This window comes from Oncorhynchus masou, chromosome 19, assembly GCF_036934945.1.
Source record: "Oncorhynchus masou masou isolate Uvic2021 chromosome 19, UVic_Omas_1.1, whole genome shotgun sequence".
In the NCBI taxonomy this organism is placed as follows: Eukaryota; Metazoa; Chordata; class Actinopteri; order Salmoniformes; family Salmonidae; genus Oncorhynchus; species Oncorhynchus masou.
Window position 1 is genome coordinate 37,059,805 of NC_088230.1, and position 27,920 is coordinate 37,087,724.

Consider the following 27,920-nt stretch of genomic DNA (forward strand, 5'->3'; position numbering starts at 1 on the left):
CTCGGGTGGTTGTTGTCCTTGATGATCTTTATGGCCTTCCTGTAACACCGGGTGGTGTAGGTGTCCTGGAGGGCAGGTAGTTTGTCCCCGATGATCCGTTGTGCAGACCTCACTACCCTCTGGAGAGCCTTACGGTTGTGGGCGGAGCAGTTGCCGTACCAGGCGGTGATACAGCCCGCCAGGATGCTCTCGATTGTGCATCTGTAGAAGTTTATGAGTGCTTTTAGTGACAAGCCAAATTTCTTCAGCCTCCTGAGGTTGAAGAGGCGCTGCTGCGCCTTCTTCACGATGCTGTCTGTGTGAGTGGACCAATTCAGTTTGTCTGTGATGTGTATGCCGAGGAGCTTAAAACTTACTACCCTCTCCACTACTGTTACATCGATGTGGATAGGGGGGTGCTCCCTCTGCTGTTTCCTGAAGTCCACAATCATCTCCTTAGTTTTGTTGACGTTGAGTGTGAGGTTATTTTCCTGACACCACACTCCGAGGGCCCTCACCTCCTCCCTGTAGGCCGTCTCGTCGTTGTTGGTAATCAAGCCTACCACTGCTGTGCCATCCGCAAACTTGATGATTGAGTTGGAGGCGTGCGTGGCCACGCAGTCGTGGGTGAACAGGGAGTACAGGAGAGGGCTCAGAAAGCACCCTTGTGGGGCCCCAGTGTTGAGGATCAGCGGGGTGGAGATGTTGTTGCCTACCCTCACCACCTGGGGGCGGCCCGTCAGGAAGTCCAGTACCCAGTTGCACAGGGCGGGGTCGAGACCCAGGGTCTCGAGCTTGATGACGAGCTTGGAGGGTACTATGGTGTTAAATGCCGAGCTGTAGTCGATGAACAGCATTCTCACATAGGTATTCCTCTTGTCCAGATGGGTTAGGGCAGTGTGCAGTGTGGTTGAGATTGTATCGTCTGTGGACCTATCTGGGCGGTAAGCAAATTGAAGTGGGTCTAGGGTGTCAGGTAGGGGGGAGGTGATATGGTCCTTGACTAGTCTCTCAAAGCACTTCATGATGACGGAAGTGAGTGCTCCGGGGCGGTAAACCAAAACCGGAGTGGTCCCAATACGGATCCATGGGGAACCCCTCTAAATCTGCAGCGTCTCGGCCTGGTTTCTCCGGATATAATATGATAATATTTAATATAATGTAATAAAATATAATCATAATATAATATAATAATATATTACATAACCACCACACAGAGCCTTGGGGAACCCCTTTGTCTCTTACACTGCAGCGTCTCGACCCGGTTCCTCTGGATCATGATACAGAGCTGCAGGACCAGCTGAGGAGCTGACTCCAGGAAGGTCTCCAGCAGACGCAGCATGTTGACGTCAGCGTACTCATACATCATGGCCCAGTAGAACCTCCTTTGGTTCTCCTTCCGACGATGACTCTGGATGCCCAGGTACATGGTACGGATGTACCTGACAGAGGAAAGAAAAGAAAGAAAGAAAGAAAGAGAGAGAGAGAGGGAGAGAGAGAGAGAGAGAGAGAAAGAAAGAAAGAGAGAAAGAAAGAGAGAGAGAGAAAGAAAGAAAGAAAGAAAGAAAGAAAGAAAGAAAGAAAGAAAGAAAGAAAGAAAGAGAGAGAGAGAAAGAAAGAAAAAATATTATTTGGATTACCTTTGCCAAGATAATCCATATCATTACACAGGTGCACCTTGTGCTAGGGAGAATATAAGGCCAGTCTAAAATGTGCAGTTTTGTCACACAACACAATGCCACGGATGTCTCAAGTTGAGGGAGCGTACAACTGGCATGCTGACTGTAGGAATGTCCACGAGAACTGTTGCCAGGGAATTAAATGTTCATGTCTCTACCATCAGCCACCTCCAATGTCATTTTATAGAGTTTGGCTGTACATCCAACCAGCCTCACAACCGCAGACAATGTGTAAACATGCCAGTCCAAGACCTTCACATCCGGCTTCTTCACCTGTGGGATAGTCTAAGACCAGCCACCTGGACAGCTGATGAAACTGAGGAATATTTATGTCTGATTGGTTGGGCTTGGCTCTCAGTGGGTGGGCCTATGCCCTCCCAGGCCCACCCATGGTTGCTTCCCTGCCCAGTCATGTGAAATCCATAGATGTATTTATTCATTTCAATGGACTATTTCCTTATATGAACTGTAACTCAGTAAAATAGTTTAAATTGTTGCATTATATTTTTTTCAGTATATATAGTTCCTGCATGAAGTCCTAGCTTCACTAGCTCATGTATACATCCAGGAGTTTCTGAAGTGTGTTTGTGTGTAAAGGGAAGAAGCCTCAACAGGAGGGAATGGGAAGAGGACAGGATTCTGTCTGGGCTGCAGAGACTCTCTCTCTCTCTCTCTCTCTCTCTCTCTCTCCTCTCTATCTCTCCTCTCTCTCTCTCTCTGTCTTCTCTCTCTCTCTCTGTCTTCTCTCTCTCTGTCTCTCTCTCTCTCTCCTCTCTCTCTCTCTCTCTCTCTCTCTCTCTCTCTCTCTATCTCTCTCTCTCTCTCTCTCTCTCTCTCTCTCTCTCTCTCTCTCTCTCTCTCTCTCTCTCTCTCTCTCTCTCTCTCTCTCTCTCTCTCTCTCTCTCTCTCTCTCTCTCTCTCTCTCTCTCTCTCTCTCTCTCTCTCTCTCTCTCTCTCTCTCTCTCTCTCTCTCTCTCTCTCTCTCTCTCTCTCTCTCTCTCTCTCTCTCTCTCTCTCTCTCTCTCTCTCTCTCTCTCTCTCTCTCTCTCTCTCTCTCTCTCTCTCTCTCTCTCTCTCTCTCTCTCTCTCTCTCTCTCTCTCTCTCTCTCTCTGTCTCTCTCTCTCTCTCTCTCTCTCTCCTCTCTCCTCAGTCTCCCCCCTCTCACTGGGCAGGTGTTCTTGTGGTTATCGTATAGCAGCCTCACAATGTCACCATAGATCTGTGTGGTTCTACAGTGAGTCTAATGAAACCATAGATTCCTCAGGATAAAAGTGGAGGATGTAAGGAAGGCTATTGATAAAAACAACAACATGGCGAGTAAAGAACCTTGATTACTGAAGAGAGAAAAATAGTATGTCTGAAATGACACCTTATTCACGAGACAGTGACCATGTGGCTTGGCTCTATGCATCATAGAGGAAACAGGGCACCATGTCAGATGGCTTGGCTCTATGCATCATAGAGGAAACAGGGCACCATGTCAGATGGCTTGGCTCTATGCATCATAGAGGAAACAGGGCACCATGTCAGATGGCTTGGCTCTATGCATCATAGAGGAAACAGGGCATCATGTCAGATGGCTTGGCTCTATGCATCATAGAGGAAACAGGGCACCATGTCAGATGGCTTGGCTCTATGCATCATAGAGGAAACAGGGCATCATGTCAGATGGCTTGGCTCTATGCATCATAGAAGAAACAGGGCATCATGTCAGATGGCTTGGCTCTATGCATCATAGAGGAAACAGGGCACCATGTCAGATCAGTCTACAGTCATAGACTGTAAACAGGGCACCATGTCAGTCAGATGGCTTGGCAACTACAGTCTAAACTGTAAACAGGGCACCATGTCAGATCCATCTACAGTCTAAACTGCAAACAGGGCACCATGTCAGATACAACTACAGTCTAAACTGTAAACAGTGAATGTTTACAACTGGACAGTCTAAACTGTAAAAAGGGCATCCATGTCAGACCAGATTTCTAAACTATAAACAGGGCACCATGTCAGATACAAAGTACAGTGAAACTGGATAAACAGGGCACCATGTCAGATCCATCTAAGTCTAAACTGGAAACAGGGCACCATGTCAGATCACAACTCAGCAGTCTAAAAACAAAAACATCACCATTTGGATCCCTAAGACCTAAACTTTAAACAGGGCACCATGTCAGTTCCACAGTTCAAACTATAAACAGGGCACCATGTCAGATACAACTACATCTAAACTGTAAACAGCAACATGTCAGAATCAAATGGAGTCTAAACTGGAAACAGGGCACCATGTCATTTGTCTTCAGTCAAACTGTAAAAGAGATGTGAGATGAAGTCTCATGTGTAAACTGAAACAGGGCACCATGACAGATAAACTACAGTCTAAACTGTAAACAGGGCACCTTTTGTCAGATAAACACAGTCAGACTGGAAACACACCATGTCAGATACAACTACAGTCTAAACTGTAAACAGGGCACCATGTCAGATCCATCTACAGTCTAAACTGCAAACAGGGCACCATGTCAGATACAACTACAGTCTAAACTGTATGTGAAGGTTTCTGGACAGCTCTTTGAAAAAAAGTCTCATCCCATGACAGACCAGATTTCTTATTCCTCGTCTTGGGGACCTAAAGTGAGGTGACCTGGATGTTTTTGCCCTGGCACACCTGATTCCACTAATCCTAGTACTCGTCAAGGCCTTGATTTCAATCAGCTGTGCGAGTGTGCTAGGACAAAAACAAAAATATCAACCATTTGGATCCCTAAGACCAGCTTTTACACTGCTCTGCAGTTCCATCAACCGCCATGACGTTAAGCAGCCATCTACATGTAGTACTGTAGAGCTAACACTAGGGGGCACAATCAAATGGAGTCCTGCATTAACACCACTAGTCATTTGTCTTCCAAGGGACAAAGAGATGTGAAGATGAAGTCTGGTATAATGAATGAGTTGACAGATGGAGATCATTTTATAATGAATGAGACATAAACAGATGGAGACACACGTATAATGAATGAGTTACAGATGGACACACGTATAATGAATGATACACGATGGACACACACACAATGAATGAGTTACAGATGGAGACTGGTATAATGAATGAGTTACAGATGGACACACACACAATGAATGAGTTACACATGGCACACACACACAATGAATGAGTTACAGATGGACACAGACACAATGAATGACACAGATGGACACACACACATGACACAGACACACAGGACACAGACATAATGAATGAGTTACAGATGGAGAACTGTCCCATGAATGAGTTATAAAACTCTTCCATAAACAGATGGAGTTACAGATGGAGACTGGTATAATGAATGAGTTACAGATGGAGACTGGTATAATGAATGAGTTACAGATGGAGACTGGTATAATGAATGAGTTACAGATGGAGACTGGTATAATGAATGAGTTACAGATGGAGACTGGTATAATGAATGAGTTACAGATGGAGACTGGTTTAATGAATGAGTTACAGATGGAGACTGGTATAATGAATGAGTTACAGATGGAGACTGGTATAATGAATGAGTTACAGATGGAGACTGGTATAATGAATGAGTTACAGATGGAGACTGGTATAATGAATGAGTTACAGATGGAGACTGGTTTAATGAATGAGTTACAGATGGAGACTGTTATAATGAATGAGTTACAGATGGAGACTGGTTTAATGAATGAGTTACAGATGGAGACTGGTATAATGAATGAGTTACAGATGGAGACTGGTATAATGAATGAGTTACAGATGGAGACTGGTATAATGAATGAGTTACAGATGGAGACTGGTATAATGAATGAGTTACAGATGGAGACTGGTATAATGAATGAGTTACAGATGGAGACTTCTCTTCCCTTCCCTTCCTGTCTGAATTGTCATTCTTACATTCTAAACAGTACACTGGGTATGCAAAAATAGACCGTTTTATAACACGTGAAATTTCTCAAATTGAGTGTGTTTTGAATGCCACTAGCTAACTGTAAGTGGCTCTGGATAAGAACATCTGCTAAATGACTAACATGCAGGATGTAATTGTCGTAGTTTGTGGTGTGTAACGTCTTTAGTCACCCAGCAGTGGAGAGGAAAGAGCTGTCTCTCTGGCTAGCTGGCCTAGACCCATATCTGTCTCTGTCTGTCTAACTGAGCTGGCACAAAGTCCAAATACATCTACCCCATGTTGGGAAGCAATTCAGATGAGGACAATAGGGTGGAAAGGACAGAAATAGCACGGAGAGTAGCCCCCCCCCCCCCCCCCCCCATTTTAGGCTTAGTCGTCGCGAATCACAATGGTTTTCCTACCAGACAACACCACAGTCATATTCAAAACTGGAGAGGAGACGTGAGGAAAGAGGAGGGGAGGGGAGGGGAGGGAAAGGAAGGAAGGAAGGGAAGGGTAGGGAAGGGAAAGGAAAGGGAAGGGAAGGGAAGGGAAGGGAAGGGAAGGGAAGGGAAGGGAAGGGAAGGGAAGGGAAGGGAAGGGAAGGGAAGGGAAGGGAATGGAAGGGAAGGAGGGAGGGAGGGAAGGGAAGGGGGAGGGAGGGAGGGAAAGGAGGGAGGGAGGGAAGGGAGGGAAGGGAGGGAAGGGAGGGAGGGAAGGGAGGGAGGGAGGGAAGGGAGGGGGAAGGGAGGGAAGGGGGGAAGGGAGGGAAGGGAAGGGGGAAGGGAAGGGAAGGGAAGGGAAGGGAAGGGAAGGGAAGGGAAGGGAAGGGAGGGAAGGGAAGGGAGGGAAGGGAAGGGAGGGAAGGAAGGGAAGGTAAGGGAAGGGAAGGAAGGAAGGAAGGGAAGGGAAGGAAGGGAGGGAGGGAAGGGAGGGGGAGGGAGGGAGGGAAGGAAGGGAGGGAGGGAGGGAAGGGAAGGGAGGGAGGGAAGGAGGGAGGGAGGGAGGGAGGGAGGGAGGGAGGGAGGGAGGGAGGGAGGGGGAGGGAGGGAGGGAGGGGAGGGAGGGAGGGAGGGAGGGGAGGGGAGGGGGAGGGGGAGGGGAGGGAGGGAGGGGGAGGGGAGGGAGGGGAGGGGAGGGGAGGGGGGGAGGGGAGGGGGGGAGGGGTCTTTATTCAGAAGGGTTATGTTCAGATTTAGGGATGTGTTCTATATTCAGTGTTATTTAGATTTAGAATGTGAGTTATGTTTATGTTCAGATTTAGGGATGTGAGGTCTTGTGGGAGTCATGCTCCTAGACATTGCTCTCCGTGCCCAGCAGGTCAAGTCTGTCTGTAGCTCCAGGAATACAGGGAGAAGGTCAGAATTGGGAGATGTTTCAAACGACGGCCCAGTTGGGAAACGATATAGGGTCACTAGCTCAGGACTGTGAATGTGGCCTTGTGTGTGTGTGTGTGTGTTTAAGGTTAGATGTTAACTCTGAATGGTTAAGGTTAGATGTTAACTCTGAATGGTTAAGGTTAGACATTAACTCCGGATGGTTAAGGTTAGACATTAACTCTGAATGGTTAAGGTTAGGAATTTACTCTGAATGGTTAAGGTTAGACATTAACTCTGAATGGTTAAGGTTAGGATTTTAACTCTGAATGGTTAAGGTTAGGGTTAAGGTTAGATGTTAACTCTGAATGGTTAAGGTTAGAATTTACAATGGTTAACATTAACTCCGGAATGGTTAAGGTTAGATGTTAACTTAATGGTTAAGGTTAGGAATTTACTCTGAATGGTTAAGGTTAGATGTTAACTCTGAATGGTTAAGGTTAGGAATTTACTCTGAATGGTTAAGGTTAGACATTAACTCTGAATGGTTAAGGTTAGACATTAACTCTGAATGGTTAAGGTTAGACATTAACTCTGAATGGTTAAGGTTAGGAATTTACCCTGAATGGTTAAGGTTAGACATTAACTCTGAATGGTTAAGGTTAGACATTAACTCTGAATGGTTAAGGTTAGATGTTAACTCTGAATGGTTAAGGTTAGACATTAACTCTGAATGGTTAAGGTTAGACATTAACTCTGAATGGTTAAGGTTAGATGTTAACTCTGAATGGTTAAGGTTAGACATTAACTCTGAATGGTTAAGGTTAGATGTTAACTCTGAATGGTTAAGGTTAGATGTTAACTCTGAATGGTTAAGGTTAGGAATTTACTCTGAATGGTTAAGGTTAGACATTAACTCTGAATGGTTAAGGTTAGACATTAACTCTGAATGGTTAAGGTTAGATGTTAACTCTGAATGGTTAAGGTTAGACATTAACTCCGGATGGTTAAGGTTAGATGTTAACTCTGAATGGTTAAGGTTAGACATTAACTCTGAATGGTTAAGGTTAGACATTAACTCCGGATGGTTAAGGTTAGACATTAACTCTGAATGGTTAAGGTTAGACATTTACTCTGAATGGTTAAAGTTTGGGATATCTCAAAAAATCACAAAAAAAAACTTTCTATCACCGGATTCAAACCTTTGGAATCAGAGGCAGATGCTTGTGACCATCCTCCATCCGCAATGCCCTGGCAAAACCCAAACCTACTTGAAGGTAACAGCGCTCACTGTTGCCCCTAGTGGCTGGTTTCCGCATTGACTCCCGACATCCTCAGACATGGATGGACGTTGAATACTGACTTGTATCATGAGTGACCCCCCCCCCCCCACACACACACACTCACACACACACACACACACACACACACACACACACACACACACACACACACACACACCTCACTATTATACCATGGCACAGAAATTTAAAGTACACCACCAGCCGTTTGTCTCTGTCACCAGTTTTCATCAGCATTCAGTGGTCTGTAGTCCCAATGTGTGTGTTTTCCTGTAACAGTCAGCAAACCAAAATGAATGTGCATCTCAGGCCTAAACACTAAGTTCTCACTGTCACTCATACAGCACAACTCTCTCTCTCTCTCTCTCTCTCTCTCTCTCTCTCTCTCTCTCTCTCTCTCTCTCTCTCTCTCTCTTTCTCTCTCTCTCTGTCTCTCTCTCTCTCTCTCTCTCTCTCTCTCTCTCTCTCTCTCTCTCTCTCTCTCTCTCTCTCTCTCTCTCTCTCTCTCTCTCTCTCTCTCTGTCTTTGTCTCTGTCTCAATTCAATTCAAGCGGCTTTATTGGCATGGGAAAGGTGTTAATATTGCTAAAGCAAGTGAGCAAGTTATATTCATATATAATACAAATTTACAGTAGACATTACACATACAGAAGTTTCAAAACAATAAAGACATTAGAAATGTCTTATTATTTCTTATTATTTATTTATATATAATATATATATATATATATATATATATATACCGTGTTGTAACAATGTACAAATGGTTAAAGTACACAAGGGAAAATAAATAAGCATAAATATGGGTTGTATTCACAATGGTGTCTGTTCTTCACTGGTTGCCCTTTTCTTTTGGCAACAGGTCACAAATCTCGCTGCTGTGATGGCACACTGTGGAATTTCACCCAGTAGATATGGGAGTTTATCTCTCTCTCTCCCTCTTTCTCTCTCTCTCTCTCTCTCTCTGTCTCTCTCTCTCTTTCTCTCTCTCAGTTGTGTAATTTCATTGTAACGGGTGCCCTCGTCCAGACACATTTGTCTGGACACCCCCTCTCCTGTCTCGCTCTATCTCTTTTCTCTCTCTCTCTCTCTCTCTCTCTCTCTCTCTTTCTCTCTCTCTCTGTCTCTCTCCTTCCCCTTCCCCCCTCCTCTCCTCTTAGCTCAGTAGCCCAGAACATGGTTCCCATTAATTATTAGTGAGGAGATCATAGTGTTGGCTCACGCCTCGTTTAACAGTGTACAGATGACCTAACAGCTCGCCACCACTCCATACCCTGCCGTCTGTCTTTCCGCCACAGTCAAAACACACACTGTTACTGTTATCTTTTCACAGTAACTTACTGGCAGCCACTTTCCTGTAAGTTACCATTAAAAAAAATATTCAGTATCTAATACTGTTACTGTAATCTATTGTGCGGCACTAACACAATTACTGTAATCTATCATGCGGCACTAACACAATTTCTGAAATCTATTGTGCAGCACTAACACAATTACTGTACTCAATTGTACAGAACTAACACAATTACTGAAATCTATTGTGCGGCACTAACACAATTACTGTAATCTATTGTGCGGCACTAACACAATTACTGTAATCTATTGTGCGGCACTAAAACAATTACTGTAATTTATTGTACAGAACTAACACAATTACTGTAATCTATTGTGCGGCACTTACACAATTACTGTAATCTATTGTACGGCACTAACACAATTACTGTAATCTATTTCACGGCACTAACACAATTACTGTAATCTATTGTACAGATCTAACACAATTACTGAAATCTATTGTACGGCACTAACACAATTACTGTAATCTATTGTACAGAACTAACACAATTACTGAAATCTATTGTGCGGCACTAACACAATTACTGTAATCTATTGTACAGAACTAACACAATTACTGAAATCTATTGTGCGGCACTAACACAATTACTGTAATCTATTGTACAGAACTAACACAATTACTGTAATTTATTGTACAGAACTAACACAATTACTGTAATCTATTGTGCGGCACTAACACAATTACTGTAATCTATTTTACGGCACTAAAACAATTACTGTAATCTATTGTACGGCACTAACACAACACAATAGTCTAACGCTTTCACCCCCTCCACATACACTCAAATGCATACAACCACAAGCTCAGTTGCTCATCAATTGTTCCATCACCTAGCCGAGATCAAGAGTAGACATGCTATCTACTTGTAGGCTTGATTACCCTGGCTGATGGAGCTCAGATACCACCCCTTCCCCAGACACACTGGACCCCCCCATGGAGACCACGTCTTCACCTCTGTGCAGTCAGACCATTATGATTATGGTGTGCCTTGAGTACCACAGTATTCTGCCCCCCTCTATGATTGTCCTTGTGCGTCCCTTCCCAAATGGGTTACTGCAGCCAGTGTTGCCAGTATTCAGGGGGTACTCCACCAGAATTCCCACCGGTACGAGGTTATCAAGGTTCTCATTAACATTTTTGAGAAAATCCTTGTATATTATGCTCACCCATCCGGGGGCTTTGGCTTTTGGACCTACCCTGCCAGGCTGGCTCAGAATCCAGAGGGGACGTTGATGCATTAGTGGGTCTCTGACCGCATTCTTCTTCCTGCATTGATTGCGGAGGCTACTTGCAGTAGGCATATCAAACGGGTAAGGACATCTCATTAGTGGGTGGGTCGCTCAGGTTAGTGTGTAGGGCAGGAAGGGTTGGGCACCATTCCATCATGATAGGGCAAAAATAAGTACTGTACAAGGCTACATGAGGAATTACTGTGTACGGCTACATGAGGTAGTACTGTATAAGGCTACATGAGGTAGTACTGTATAAGGCTACATGAGGTAGTACTGTATAAGGCTACATGAGGTAGTACTGTATAAGGCTACATGAGGTAGTACTGTATAAGGCTACATGAGGTAGTACTGTATAAGGCTACATGAGGTACTACTGTATAAGGCTACATGAGGTAGTACTGTGTACGGCTACATGAGGTAGTACTGTATAAGGCTAGTACTGCATAATGTATTTAATGTAATTTATGAAAAGTGGCTGGACAGGTTCTTCATTGTTGTCACAGTGTATGTCTAAATCAATCAAACACAATCTAGCAAACGCACACACAGACACACACACACACACACACACACACAGACACACACTCCCGCTGTGTCTTGTGCTGTCATTGACCTGTGAGTCATCTGCCCACCCATGCACTGATCCCTTGAGTGGGTTGTGGGATGACACACACACACACACACACCCACACACACACACACACACACACACACACACACACACACACACACACACACACACACACACACACACACACACACACACACACACACACACACACACACACACACACACACACAGGGGGGTAGTTCAGGTCCCCCCTCATCTCTGTGACTCAACCAGTGACTCATCTGAGCTCCGACACACACTGACACACACACACACACACACACACACACACACACACACACACACACACACACACACACACACACACACACACACACACACACACACACACACACACACACACACACACACACACACACACACACACATCTCCTCTCTTAATCATATCATCTCATCCCTCCTAGCCTTTCTCTTATTCCCTCCCTCCATCCTCTCATCATCTCTTCCTCTCCTACTTTCCCCTCTCCTCCCTCTTCATTTCTTCATCTCCTCTCTCTTCATCATTTTTTCACTGATTTCCGTTTTCTTGTGGCAACAGGTCACAAATCTTGTTGCTGTGATTGCACACTGGTATTTTACCCAATATATATATATATATATATATATATATTTTTTTTTTTAAATTCTATTGAACCTTCATTTAACTTGGCAAGTCAGTTAATTTTCATTTTCTTCACACACATTTAAATCTAATCAGATGTTATTGGTCACATAAACATATTTAACAGATGTGTAGCAAAATGCTTGTGTTCCAGCAGTGCAGTAGTATCTAACAATTCGCAACAACACACACAAATCCTAACGTAAAATAATGAAATTAAGAAATATATAAACATTAGGACGTGCAATGTCGGAGAATGTAGAAGTGGCATTGACTAAAATACAGTAGAATATAATACAGTATATACATATGAAATGAGTAAAGCAGTATGTAAACATGACTAAAGTGACTAGTGTTCCATTATTAAAGTGACCAGTGACATCTATGTATACAGGACAGCAGCCTCTAAGTTGCAGGATTGAGTAACCGGGTGGTAGCTGGCTAGTGATGGCTATTTAACAATCTGATGGCCTTGAGATGGAAGCTGTTTTCAGTCTCTCGTTCCCAGCTTTGATGCACCTGTACTGACCTCACCTTCTGGATGATAACGGGGTGAACAGGCAGTGGCTCGGGTGGTTGTTGTCCTTGATGATCTTTTTGGCCTTCCTGTAACATCGGGTGCTGTAGGTGTCCTGGAGGGCAGGCAGTGTTCCTCCACTGATGCGTTGGGCAGACCGCACCACCCTGGTTGGTTGCTGGCTGTGCAGTTGCCATACCAGGTGGTGATACAGCCCGACAGGATGTTCTCCATTCAAGTTTGTGAGGGTATTAGGGGACACATTTCTTCAGCCTCCTGAGGTTGTTGCTGTTGCGCTTTCTTCACCTCACTGTCTGTGTGGGTGGACCATTTCAGATCGTCAGTGATGTGTACGCCGAGGAATTTGAAGATTTCCACCTTCTCCACTACTGTCCCATCGATGTGGGTAGGGGCGTCTCTGCTGTCTCCTGAAGTCCACAATCAGCTCCTTCATTTTGTTGATGTTGAGGGAGAGGTTATTTTCCTGGCACCAGTCTCCCTGGACCCTCACCTCCTCCCTGTAGGCTGTCTCATCATTGTTGGTAACCAGGCCTACTACTGTTGTGTCATCTGAAAACTTGATGGTTGAGTTGGAAGCGTGTTGTGGCCACGCAGTCATGGGTGAACAGGGAGTACAGGAGGGGGCTAAGTACACACCCTTGTGGCACCCCAGTGTTGAGGGTCAGCACAGAGGAGGTGTTGTTTCCTACCTTCACCACCTGGGCCTGTCAGGAAATCCAGGACCCAGTTGCACAGGGAGTTGGTTCAGACCCAGGGCCCCCGAAATTGCTGATGAGCTTGGAGGGTAATATGGTGTTGAAGGCTGAGCTATAGGCTGAGCTATAGTCAATGAACAACATTCTTAAATAGGTATTCCTCTTGTCCGGGGGCGGCCCGTCAGGAAGTCCAGGACCCAGTTGCACAGGGCGGGGTTCAGACCCAGGGAATCCAGCTTGATGATGAGCTTGGAGGGTATTATGGTGTTGAATGCTGTGCTGAAGTCAATGAACAGCATTCTTACGTAGGTATTCCTCTTGTCCAGGTCGGATAGGGCAGTGCGCAGTGCGATGGTGATTGCATCGTCTGTGGATCTATTGGGGCGGTAAGCAAATTGAAGTGGGTCTAAGGTTTCAGGTTGGGTAGAGGTGATATGATCCTTGATTTAACTAGTCTCTCAAAGCACTTCATGACTACAGAAGTGAGTGCTACAGAGCGATGGTAATTTTGTTCAGTTACCTTGGGGCTCCCGAGTGGCGCAGCGGTCTAAGGCCCTACATCTCAGTGTAAGAGGCGCCACTGCAGTCCCTGGTTCAATTCCAGGCTGTTTCACATTCGTCCAGCGTCAGTGGTTGGATACGAACAAAGGATACAATTTGGGAAAAGTCATATTCATAATGCTGTTGAGTTACTGCAGCTCTGATATCCCGAAGTTATTTCCGGCTGTATATAATAGCATAAAAAAGTTCTGGGTTAATCGTGTAACACACAAAAAAAACAAAATACTGAAACGTTACGTAGGAGCGTGAGAGCTGTCATGTCTGTCGATGACATCTTTACTTTATCTTTTCTACCAGCATGTCACATGTGCAACTAGAGGGGAAAAACTCTAGATCACCTTTACTCCACACACAGAAAAAAATACAATGCTCTCTGTCGTACTCCATTTAGGAAACCATAACCTCCTGCTTACAAGCAAAAACTTAGACAAGAAGTACCAGTGATGTGCTCAATACAAAAGTGGTCAGATGACGCAGATGCTACGCTACAAGACTGTTTGCTAGCACAGACTGGAATATGTTCTGGGATTCATCCAATGGCATTGAGGAGTATATCACATCAGTCACCGGCTTCATCAATAAGTGCATTGGCGACAGTGACCGTACGTACATATCCTAACCAGAAGCCATGAAAGCATCCTCAACGAGCTAAAGGCTAGAGCTGCCGCTTTCAAGGACACTAATCCGGACACTTAAAAAAAAATCCCGCTACACCCTCAGACGAACCATCAAACTGGCAAAGCGTCAACACATGACTAAGACTGAATCCTACTACACCGACTCTGACGCTCATTGGATGTGGGAGAGCTTGAAACCTATATTACGGACTACAAGGGGAAACACAGCCGTGAGCTACCCAGTGATGATGAGCTTACCAGATGAGCTAAATGCCTTTTATGCTCGCTTTGAGTCAAGCAACACTGAAGCTTGCATGCGAGCACCAGCTGTTCTGGACAACTGTGTGATCACGCTCTCGGTAGCCAATGTGAGCAAGACCATTAAAAGGATCAACATTCACAAAGCCACGGGGCCAGACGGACGACCAGGGCGCTTACTCAAAGCATGCACGGACCAACTGGCAAGTTTCTTCACTAATATTTTCAACCTTTCCCAAGTCTAATACCTACAGTGGAAGTCGGAAGTTTACATACACCTTAGCCAAATACATTTCAACTCAGTTTTTCACAATTCCTGACATTTAATCCTAGTAAAAATTTACTGGCTTAGGTCAGTTAGGATCACCACTTTATTTTAAGAATGTGAAATATCAGAATAATAGTAGAGAGGATGATTTATTTCAGCTTTTATTTATTTCACAACATTCCCAGTGGGTCAGAAGTTTACATACACTCGATTAGTATTTGGTAGCATTCCCTTCAAATTGTTTAACTTGGGTCAAACATTTTGGGTAGCCTTCCACAAGCTTCCCACAATACAGTTGGGTGAATTTTGGCCCATTTCTCCTGACAGAGTTGGTGTAACTGAGTCAGATGTGAAGGCCTCCGTGCTCGCACACGCTTTTTCAGTTGTGCCCACACATTTTCTACATGATTGAGGTCAGGGCTTTGTGATGGCGGTTCCAATAGCTTGACTTTGTTGTCCTTAAGCCATTTTGCCACAACTTTGGAGGTATTCATTAGGTCATTGTCCATTTGGAAGACCTATTTGCGACCAAGCTTTAACTTCCTGACTGATATCTTGAGATGTTGCTTCAATATATCCACATAATTTTCCTTCCTCATGATGCCATCTATTTTGTGAAGTGCACCAGTCCCTCCTGCAGCAAAGCATTCCCACAACATGATGTTGCCACCCCCGTGCTTCATGGTTGGGATGGTGTTCTTCGGCTTGTAAGCCGCCCCGTTTTTCATCCAAACACAACGGTGGTCATTATGGCCAAACAGTTCTATTTTTGTTTCATCAGACCAGAGGACAATTCACCAAAAAAAGTATGATCTTCGTCCCCATGTGCAATTGCAAACCGTAGCCTTTTTCATGGCAGTTTTGGAGCAGTGGCTTCTTCCTTGCTGAGCGGCCTTTCGGGTTATGTAGGGCTCTGTCACACCCTGGTCAAAATATATTATGTTTATTCTTCATTTATTCGGTCAGGCCAGGGTGTGACATGGGTTATTGTGGTGTGTTTTTGTCTTGGGGTTTTGTGGGATGTCTAGCGTTAGTCTATGGCTGCCTGAGGCGGGGAGTAGGGCTACGACAGGGAGAGGGCTACGCCAGGTAGGAGACCTGTGCAAACTCCCTGTGCTTACCGGGGGGGCTAGAGAGACCGGGCAGGCACCGTGTTATGCAGTGGTGCGCACGGTGTCCCCAGTGCGGGTGCATAGCCCGGTGCGTTATATTCCAGCTCCTCGTATCGGCCGGGATAGAGTGGGCATTGAGCCAGGTAAAGTTGGGCAGGCTCGGTGCTCAAGAGCTCCAGTGCGCCTGCACGGTCCGGTCTACCCAGTACCACCTCCACACCCCAGCCCTCCGGTGGCAGCTCCCCGCACCAGGCTTCCTGTGCGTGTCCTCGTGCCAGTACCACCAGTGCCAGCACCACGCATCAGACCTACTGTGCGCCTCACCTGTTCAGCGCAGCCAGAGCCTTCCTCCTCTCCTGCGCTGCCGGAGCCTCCCGCCTGTTCAGCGCTATCGGAGCCTTTCTCCTCTCCAGCGCTGACGGAGTCTCCCGCCTGTTTAGCGCAGCCAGAGCTGTCAGTCTGCAAGGAGCTGTCGGTCTGCAAGGAGCTGTCAGTCTGCAAGGAGCTGTCAGTCTGCAAGGAGGTGTCAGTCTGCATGGAGCTGCCAGTCTGCATGGAGCAGTCAGAGCTGACAGTCTACATAGAGCAGCCAGAGCTGTCAGTCTACATAGAGCAGCCCGGGCTGTCAGTCTACATGGAGCAGCCAGAGCTGTCAGTCTACATGGAGCAGCCGGAGCTGTCATTCTGCATGGAGCTGTCAGTCTGCAAGGAGCTGCCAGTCTACAAGGAGCTGTCAGTCTACATGGAGCAGCCAGAGCCGCCAGTCAGCATGGAGCAGCCAGATCTGCCAGTCAGCCAGACTCTTCCAGATCTGCCAGTCAGCCAGACTCTTCCAGATCCGCCAGTCAGCCAGACTCTTCCAGATCCGCCAGTCAGCCAGACTCTTCCAGATCCGCCAGTCAACCAGATTCTTCCAGATCTGCCAGTCAACCAGACTCTTCCAGATCTGCCAGTCAGCCAGGATCTGCCAGAATCGTCAACCAGCCAGGATCTGCCGGATCCAACTACCTGGCTGAGCTTCCTCTCAGTGCTGGGCTTCCTCTCAGTGCTGAGCTGCCCCTCTGTCCCGAGCTGCCCCTCTGTCCCGAGCTGCCCCTCTGTCCCGAGCTACCCCTCAGTCCCGAGCTGCCCCTCAGTCCCGAGCTGACCTTCAGTCCAGTGGAGTTCTGGGTGAGGACTACTAGGCCATGGTCGGCGGTGAAGGTGGACTATCCTAGGACGCGAGGAGAGGGGTCTAAGACATTTATAGAGTGGGTTCCACGTCCCGCGCCGGAGCCGGAGCCGCCACCATGGACAGACGCCCACCCGGACCCTCCCTATTGTTTTTATGTGCGTCCGGGAGTCTGCACCTTAGGGGGGGGGGGTTCTGTCCCGCCCTGGTCAAAATATATTATGTTTATTCTTCATTTATTCGGTCAGGCCAGGGTGTGACATGGGTTATTGTGGTGTGTTTTTGTCTTGGGGTTTTGTGGGATGTCTAGCGTTAGTCTATGGCTGCCTGAGGCGGTTCTTAATCAGAGTCAGGTGATTATCGTTGTCTCTGATTGGGAACCATATTTAGGCAGCCATATTCTTTGTGTGTTTCGTGGTTGATTGTCCTTAGTGTCCTTGTTCCTGTCTCTATGTCAGTTGACACTAGTATAGGCTGTTTCGGTTTTCGTTCTGTTCTTTAGTTTTGTAGTATTTGTATTGATTTCGTGTTTTACGTTTTTTGATTAAACATGGATCGCAATCTACACGCTGCATTTTGGTCTGACTCTCCTTCGCCTACAGAAAACCGTTACAGGATCGTTTTACTGTGGATATAGATACTTTTGTACCTGCTTCCTCCAGCATCTTCACAAGGTCCTTAGCTGTTCTGGGATTGATTTACACTTCTCACACTAAAGTACATTCATCTCTAGGAGACAGAACGCGTCTCCTTCCTGAACGGTATGACGGCTGCGTGGTCCCACGGTGTTCATACCTTATAATTGCTTGTACAGATGAACATGTTTTCTGATGTCTTGGCTAATTTATTTGGTTTTCCCATGATGTCAAGCAAAAAGGCAGCGAGTTTGAAGGTAGTCCTTGAAATACATCCACAGGTACACCTCCAATTGACTCAAATGATGTCAATTAGCCTATCAGAATCTTCTAAAGCCATGACATAATTTTCTGGAATTTTCCAAGCTGTTTAAAAGGCACAGTCAACTTAGTGTATGTAAACTTCTGACCAACTGGAATTGTGATACAGTGAATTATAAGTGTAATAATCTGTCTGTGAACAATTGCTGGAAAAATGACTTGTGTCCTGCACAAAGTAGATATCCTAACCGACTTGCCAAAACTATAGATTGTTCACAAGAAATTTGTGGAGTGGTTGAAAAACGTGTTTTAATGACTCCAACCTAAGTGCATGTAAACTTCAGACTTCAACTGTAGATGTTTCAAGCAGACCACCATAGCCCCTGTGCTCAAGGTAGCGAAGGTAACCTGCCTAAATGATTACCGACCCCGTAGCACTCATGTTGGTAGCCATGAAGTGCTTTGAAAGGCTGGTCATGGCTCACATAAACACCATCATCTCGGAAATCCTAGACCAACTCCAATTTGCATAACGCCCCACCAGATCCACAGATGACGCAATCTCAATCGCACTCTACACTGCCCTTTCCCACCTGGACAAAGGAACACCTATGTGAGAAAACTGTTCATTGACTACAGCTCAGCGTTCAACACCATAGTACCCTCAAAGCTTATCACTAAGCTAAGGACCCTGGGACTAAACACTTCCTTCTGCAACTGGATCTTGAACTTATTGACGGGCCACCCCAAGTTGCTAAGGGTAGGCAACAACACATCTGCCATGCTGATCCTCAACACTGGTGCCCCTCAGGATTGCGTGCTTAGTCCTCTCCTGTACTCCCTTTTTACCCGCGACTTCGTAGCCGAACACGACCCCAACGCCATCATTAAGTTTGCTGACGACACAACAGTGGTAGGCCTGACCACCGTCAACGATGAGACAGACTATAGGAAGTGCTGTGCCAGGACAACAACCTCTCTCTCAATGTGAGCAAGACAAAGGAGCTGAAAGTGGACTAGAGAAAAAGGCGGGCCGAACAGGTCCCCATTAACATCAACGGGGCTGTAGTTGAGCGGGTCGAGAGTTTCAAGTTCCTTGGTGTCCACATCACCAACAAACTATGATTTGTTGATCTGGAAGAGTCTGGCTGACTGGTGGATCTGGAAGAGTCTGGCTGACTGGCGGATCTGGAAGAGTCTGGCTGACTGGCAGATCTGGAAGAGTCTGGCGGACTGGCAGATCTGGAAGAGTCTAGCTGACTGGCAGATCTGGAAGAGTCTAGCTGACTGGCAGATCTGGAAGAGTCTGGCTGACTGGCAGATCTGGAAGAGTCTGGCTGACTGGCAGATCTGGACACACACACCCCCTGATAAGACTGAAAAGATTTGGAATGGGTCCCCAGAATCTCAAAAAGTTCTACAGCTGCACCATCGAGAGCATGGTTGCATCACCGCCTGGTATAGAATCTGCTGAGCATCAGACCGCAAGGCGCTGCAGATGGTAGTGCGTACGGCCCAGTACATCACTGTACAAAATAACATGACTAGCCTGTACCCTGCTCATTGACTCGGTACCGGCACCCCCTGTATATAGCACCGTTATTGTTATTTTTAATTATGTTACTTTTTTAATATCTACTTTAGTTTACTTAGTAAATAGGAATAAAAAAAAATTAAAAAATGCAAGAATGGAGCTATATACAGAAAGTACCAGTTCAATGTGGAACTATATACAGGAAGCACCACTACCAGATCAATGTGGAGCTATATACAGGGAGTACCAGATCAATGTGGAGCTATATACAGGGAGTACCAGATCAATGTGGAGCTATATACAGGGAGTACCAGATCAATGTGGAGCTATATACAGGGAGTACCAGATCAATGTGGAGCTATATACAGGGAGTACCAGATCAATGTGGAGCTATATTCAGGAAGTACCAGATCAATGTGGAGCTATATACAGGGTGTACCAGATCAATGTGGAGCTATATACAGGAAGTACCAGTGCCAGATCAATGATCAATGTGGAGCTATATACAGGGAGTACCAGATCAATGTGGAGCTATATACAGGGAGTACCAGATCAATATGGAGCTATATACAGGAGGTACCAGATCAATATGGAGCTATATACAGGGAGTACTAGATCAATGTGGAGCTATATACAGGGAGTACCAGATCAATGTGGAGCTATATACAGGGAGTACCAGATCAATGTGGAGCTATATACAGGGTGTACCAGATCAATATGGAGCTATATACAGGGAGTACTAGATCAATGTGGAGCTATATACAGGGAGTACCAGATCAATGTGGAGCTATATACAGGGAGTACTAGATCAATGTGGAGCTATATACAGGGAGTACCAGATCAATGTGGAGCTATATACAGGAAGTACCAGTGCCAGATCAATGTGGAGCTATATACAGGGAGTACTAGATCAATGTGGAGCTATATACAGGGAGTACCAGATTAATGTGGAGCTATATACAGGAAGTACCAGTGCCAGATCAATGTGGAGCTATATACAGGAAGTACCAGTGCCAGATCAATGTGGAGCTATATACAGGGAGTACCAGTACCAGATCAATGTGGAGCTATATACAGGGAGTACCAGTACCAGATCAATGTGGATCTATATACAGGAAGTATCAGTACCAGATCAATGTGCAGTGATACAAAGGTATTAGGGTAAATATATATAATAATAAGGTATTTGAGGTAGATATGTACATGAAGGCAGGGTAAAGTGACAAACTTCCTTTATTTTACTAGGCAAGTCAGTTAAGAACAAATTCTTATTTTCAATGACGGCCTAGGAACAGTGGGTTAACTGCCTGTTCAGGGGCAGAACGACAGATTTTGTACCTTGTCAGCTCGGGGATTTGCAACCTTTCGGTTATTAGTCCAATGCTCTAACCACTAGGCTACACTGCCACCCCACTAGACATCAGGGTAGATAATAATAAGATATTTGAGGTAGATATGTACATGCAGGCAGGGTAAAGTGACTAGTCATCAGGATAGATAATAATAAGGTATTTGAGGTAGATATGTACACGAAGGCAGGGTAAAGTGACTAGACATCAGGATAGATAATAATAAGATATTTGAGGTAGATATGTACATGAAGGCATGGTAAAGTGACTAGACATCAGGATAGATAATTTTAAGGTATTTGAGGTAGATATGTACATTATAATGTATTTATATAAATCACCAATATGAGGCTAATTTAATTTATATTTCTCCTCTCCTCTCCTCTCCTCTCCTCTCCTCTCCTCTCCTCTCCTCTCCTCTCCTCTCCTCTCCTCTCCTCTCCTCTCCTCTCCTCTCATTCTCTTTTGTTCCCCCTTCTCCTCTCATCTCCTCTCCTTTCCTCTCTTTCTCCTATTACACTGTCACCAGTATTTGTAACAACAGTCAGATTTTCACATTGTGAACAACAACACCAATAAATTACTTGGTCTTCAATTTTGGCCTTTTGTGGCATTGTGACGGGTACCGATTTAGAACCACTGGGGGCCGTCCCCTCCCTTCTTCACTCTCTCTCATCTTTTCAATGATGCCTAGGAACAGTTCACAACAGTGAAATAAACTATAAAAATTAAGAGTAAGCAATTACACTCACATAAGTTCCAAAAGAATAAAGACATTTCAAATGTCATGTTATGTCTCTATACAGTGTTGTAACGATGTGCAAATGGTTCAAGTACAAAAGGGAAATAAAGAAACATAAATATGGGTTGTATTTACATTAGTGTTTGTTCTTCTCTGGTTGACCTTTTCTTGCAGCAACAGGTCACAAATTTGCTGCTGTGATGAACACTGTGGTATTTCACCCTGTAGATAAGGGAGTTCATCAAAATTGGGTTTGTTTTCGAATTCTTTGTGGATCTGTGTAATCTGAGGGAAATATATGTCTCTAATATGGTCATACATTGGGCAGGAGGTGAGTGGACAGGTACTCTGCCGCTGTGTACTCTCTGTTTAGGGCCAAATAACATTCTTGTTCGCTCTGTTTTCTTGTTAATTCTTTCCAATGTGTCAAATAATTATCTTTTTGTTTTCTCATGATTTGGTTGGGTCTAATTGTATTGCTGTCCTGGGGCTCTGTGGGGTTTGTTTGTGTTTGTGAACAGAGCCCCAGGACCAGCTTGCTTAGGGGAGGGACTCTTCTCCAGGTTCATCTCTCTGTAGGTGATGGCTTTGTTATGGAAGGTTTGGGAATCGCTTCCATTTAGGTGGTTGTAGAATTGAATGGCCCTTTTCTGGATTTTGATAATTAGCAGCCTAATTTTCAGCCTAATTCTGCTCTGCATGCTTTATTTGGTGTTTTACGTTGTACACAGAGGATATTTTTGCAGAATTCTGCATGCCAAGTCTCAATTTGGTGCTTGACCCATTTTGTGAATTCTTGGTTGGTGAGCGGACCCCAGACCTCACGACCATCAAGGACAATGGGTTCCATAATTGATTCAACTATTTTTAGCCAGATCCTAATTGGTATGTCAAATATTATGTTCCTTTTGATGGCATAGAAGACCCTTCTTGCCTTGTCTCTCAGATCGTTCACAGCTTTGTGGAAGTTACCTGTGGCGCTGAAGATTAGGGTGAGATATGTATAGTTGTTTGTGTGCTCTAGGGCAACGGTGTCTAGATGGAATTTGTATTTGTGGTCCTGGCAACTGGACCTTTTTTGGAACACCATTATTTTTGTCTTACTGAGATTTACTGTCAGGGCCCAGGTCTGACAGAATCTGTGCAGAAGATCTCGGTGCTGCTGTAGGCCCTCCTTGTTGGGGACCGAAGCACCAGATCATCAGCAAACGTTACACATTTGACTTCATATTCTAGTAGGGTGAGGCCAGGTGCTGCAGACTGTTCTAGTGCTAGTGCCCTCACCAATTCGTTAATATATATGTTGAAGAGGTTGGGGCTTAAGCTGCATCCCTGTCTCACTCCACGGCCCTGTGGAAAGGAATGTGCTTCTCTCTCTCTCTCTCTCTCTCTCTCTCTCTCTCTCTCCGTCCTTCTCCCTCGTTCTGTCTCCTTCTCCTTCCTTCTCCCCCCCTCCTTCTCCCTCCTTCTCTCCCCTTCTCCCTCCTCCCTCTTTCTCTCTCCTTGTCCCTCCTTGTCCCTCCTTTTCTCTCCCTTCTCTCTCCTTCAATCTCCTTCTTACCTCCCTCTCCCCCTCTCTCCCTCCTCCTCTCTCCTTCTCTGTCTTTCTCTAGCTCGCTCCCTCCTTCTCCCTCCTTATCCCCCACCCCTCTCTCTTTCTTTCTCTCTCTCCATCCTTCTCCTTCCTTCTCTCTCTCTCTATCTCACTCTCTCTTTCTCTCTCCCTCCTTCTCCCTCCTTCTCTCCCCTCTCTCCCCTTCTCATTCTCTCTCTCTATCTCTCACTCTATTGCTCTCTCATTCTCTCTTTCTCCACACAGTCATTTGTCACCATTAGCAACAGTGGGTTGGCAGGTGCCATTATGGACCTGGGCTGGTCAAGTGATCATGAGCTCACTATGATAACACGGACGTTCCTCCTCTCACCAACAGACAGACATACTGTACACACTGGCATACTGCACACACGGACATATTGTACACACATACTGGCATACTGGCATACTGCACACACTGACATACTGTACACACTGGGATACTGCACACACTGGCATACTGTACACACTGACACACACACAACCAAACACACACAGACAGCCATGTTTTCGTTACTTGTCAGGACTTTTTGGAGAGTAAAATTTGCAGATAAACATGGACAGAAGCATGCGAGAATGCTAGAAAGCTATGTTGGAGCAATGGATAAACATTTAGCATCATGCTAATAAGCTATGTTTGGGCAATGGATAAACATTTAGCATCATGCTAATAAGCTATGTTTGGGCAATGGATAAACATTTAGCATCATGCTAATAAGCTATGTTTGGGCAATAAGCTATTTAAGAGCAATTGGTCTTAAATACAAATGTAAATACAAGTAAATACAGCTGCCCGCCCATCCAGCATCACTACTCTGGGTGGTTCTGACTTCTGAATATGTGGACAACTACAAATACCTAGGTGTCTGGTTAGACTGTAAACTCTCCTTCCAGACTCACATTAAGCATCTCCAATCCAAAATTAATCTAGAATTGGCTTCCTATTTCACAACAAAGCATCCTTCACTCATGCTGCCAAACATACCCTCGTCGAACTGACCATCCTACCGACCCTCGACTTCGGCGATGTCATTTACAAAATAGCCTCCAATACCCTACTCAATAAATTGGATGCAGTCTATCACAGTTCCATCCTTTTTGTCACCAAAGCCCCATATACTACCCACCACTGAGACCTGTACGCTCTCGTTGGCTGGCCCTCGCTTCATACTCGTAGCCAAACCCACTGGCTTCAGGTCATCTACAAGACCCTGCTAGGTAAAGCCCCCCCTTATCTCAGCTCGCTGGTCACCATAGCATCACCCACCCGTAGCACGTGCTCCAGCAGGTATATTTCTCTGGTCACCCCCAAAACCAATTCTTTCTTTGGCCGCCTCTCCTTCCAGTTCTCTGCTGCCAACGACTGGAACGAACTACAAAAATCTCTGAAACTGGAAACACTTATCTCCCTCACTAGCTTTAAGCACCAGCTGTCAGAGCAGCTCACAAATTACTGCACCTGTACATAGCCCATGTATAATTTAGCCCAAACAACTACCTCTTCCCCTACTGTACTTATTCATTTATTTATTTTTCTCCTTTGCACCCATTATTTCTATCTCTACTTTGCACATTCTTCCACTGCAAATCTACCATTCCAGTGTTTTACTTGCTATATTGTATTTACTTTGCCACCATGGCCTTTTTTTGCCTTTACAGTGCCTTGCGAAAGTATTCGGCCCCCTTGAACTTTGCGACCTTTTGCCACATTTCAGGCTTCAAACATAAAGATATAAAACTGTATTTTTTTGTGAAGAATCAACAACAAGTGGGACACAATCATGAAGTGGAACGACATTTTCTGGATATTTCAAGCTTTTTTAACAAATCAAAAACTGAAAAATTGGGCGTGCAAAATTATTCAGCCCCCTTAAGTTAATACTTTGTAGCGCCACCTTTTGCTGCGATTACAGCTGTAAGTCGCTTGGGGTATGTCTCTATCAGTTTTGCACATCGAGAGACTGAAATTTTTTCCCATTCCTCCTTGCAAAACAGCTCGAGCTCAGTGAGGTTGGATGGAGAGCATTTGTGAACAGCAGAACTGTACCACCTTTATCTCGCCTCATTTACTCACATCGTATATAGATTTATCTTTCTACTGTATTACTGACTGTTACGAACCGGCTCAAAGCCCGTAACAAAGGGAGACAATGTGGAGATAAGGAGTAACAAAATATATATTTATTAACTAAAGCAACTAAGGAAAATATACAATGTGTGAGTATAATATACAATGGTGTGTGTAATCAGTAATCAGTAGTGTAAGTGAGTGTTTTGCATGAATGTGATAATGCAGGGTGTTGAAAGGTGCCAATGCAAACAAACAAAAGGCCACCAAGAACCACACCACAATCTACAAAGGTGTCTGCATGTAGAGAGTCTCCTCCATGAATGTGGAAGAGGTCTATTTATCCTGGGACACACCTGGCCCAGGTGTTTCCCATGTAGCTGACGACCCTCCCCAACTCCGCCCACCGGCATCCTAATAATGAAACAAGAACAAAGACAGAATACGGCAGACAGAGTGTTTGTTTTACTCCATTTGTAACTTTGTGTTGTTGTATGTGTCGAACTGCTTTGCTTTATCTTGGCCAGGTCGCAACTGTAAATGAGAACTTGTTCTCAACTAGCCTACCTGGTTAAGTAAAGGTGAAATAAATAAATAAATAAATAAGTAAAAATGGATAAACATTCAGCGTCATGCTAATAAGCTATGTTGGCGCAATGGATAAACATTTAGCATCATGCTAATAAGCTATGTTGGCGCAATGGATAAACATTTAGCATCATGCTAATAAGCTACGTTGGAGCAATGGCTAAACATTTCGCATCATACTAATAAGCTACGTTGGCGCAATGGATAAACATTTCGCATCATGCTAATAAGCTACGTTGGTGCAATGGATAAACATTTAGCATCATGCTAATAAGCTACGTTAGTGCAATGGATAAACATTTAGCATCATGCTAATAAGCTACGTTGGTGCAATGGATAAACATTTAGCATCATGCCAATAAGCTACGTTAGTGCAATGGATAAACATTTAGCATCATGCTAATAAGCTACGTTGGAGCTATGGTCCATTTGCACTGATTTCTCCTTATAGCAGCGGTGGGTAGTATATGGGATATTGAAGCTGGTGACCCACCGGCTGCCTACTTACTCCCTGTAGATTTCCCCTGGGGGTTTGAACCGGCAACCATCCTTGGGATGTTCTCTATCATGCACACACACACACACACACACACACACACACACACACACACACACACACACACACACACACACACACACACACACACACACACACACACACACACACACACACCTTTTTCGCACTACTGGTTAGAGCCTGTAAGTAAGCATTTCACTGTAAGGTCTACTACAAATGTATTTGGAGCACGTGACAAATAAACTTTGATTTCATTTATTTGATTTACCATTCGCAGAAAAAAACAATAAAAAAAACATCTGCCACCTCCAAAGAACATTCCCCAAAAGTTCTCATTAGGTTTTCACGTGATGTTATAACACAATGTACCAGCATTGTTTTCCCAGTCAACCAAAGTTGGTTCTTTGAAAGTTTTATTTTGGTTGTGGGAGAAAAAAAATCCCAAACACTAAAACTGTCCAGTTGTGCTGACATTCAGATAATGTTTTGTATCAGCGACAAACAGAAGCCCAAGAACTGGTCCAGAGTCTTACACACAAGTACACACATAGTTATAACTTTGGGTAATTACATATTCATAACTTATTTCCAGGAGAACTTTCAAACTACCCAGAGTGAACTACTTCCTAACGTCATATGGTGGATTTAATTTGGTTTGTATTTATTAGGGATCCCCATGAGTTGTTGCCAAGGCATTAGCTGTTGCCAAGGTATTAGCAGTTGCCAAGGCAGCAGCTACTATTACTGGAGTCCAAACACATTAATAAGGAACATGAAGGTAATCACACAAGAAAAATGTTTTGAAAATAAACATTACATCATATAACAGTATTACACCACTACATATCTACAGTACAAAATGTATAATACCACCATACAACAATATTACAATGTACAGTACCAGTCAAAAGTTTGGACACACCTGTACTCATTCCAGGGTTTTTCTTTATTTGTACTATGTTCTACATTGTAGAATAATAATGAAGCCATCAAAACCATGAAATAACACATATGGAACCATGTAGTTTTCACAAATATTACCGAAGGTGACTCCCCTTCTTGTTCGGGTGGCGCTCGGCGGTCGTCGTCGCCGGTCTACTAGCTATCACCGATCCGTTGTTCTGTGTTCCTTTGGTTTTGTCTGATTGGTATCACCTGTTTCTTGTTTGGTTGTTAGGGTAGGGTTATATATAGTTTGTTCAGCCCGCTTTTGTTTCGTGCGGGCTTGTTCGTCTGTTCCTTGTTTGAGTGTATTTTGTTTGTATTTTGGGTTTCACGCTGTCCGTTAATATTTCTGATCATTTGTTTTCCTACTTTTGTTCATGTTATTTTTCCGGGACATTAAAGCGTGTTTTTTCCCACATCTTTTGCTCTCTGCGCCTGACTCCACACCTCCTCACTCATATGCCGTAACAG

General features: G+C 44.7%; 1 protein-coding gene across 1 annotated transcript in view; it reads right to left on the bottom strand.

Moving 5' to 3' along the window:
* Positions 1-27,920, bottom strand: part of LOC135506239 (XK-related protein 6-like) — a 153,149-nt gene that overhangs the window by 3,070 nt on the left and 122,159 nt on the right. Inside the window, exon 2 of the mRNA XM_064925759.1 lies at positions 1,225-1,421. Within this exon, the coding sequence (XP_064781831.1) occupies positions 1,225-1,421 (197 nt within the window). The remainder of the gene's footprint in view (positions 1-1,224; positions 1,422-27,920) is intronic.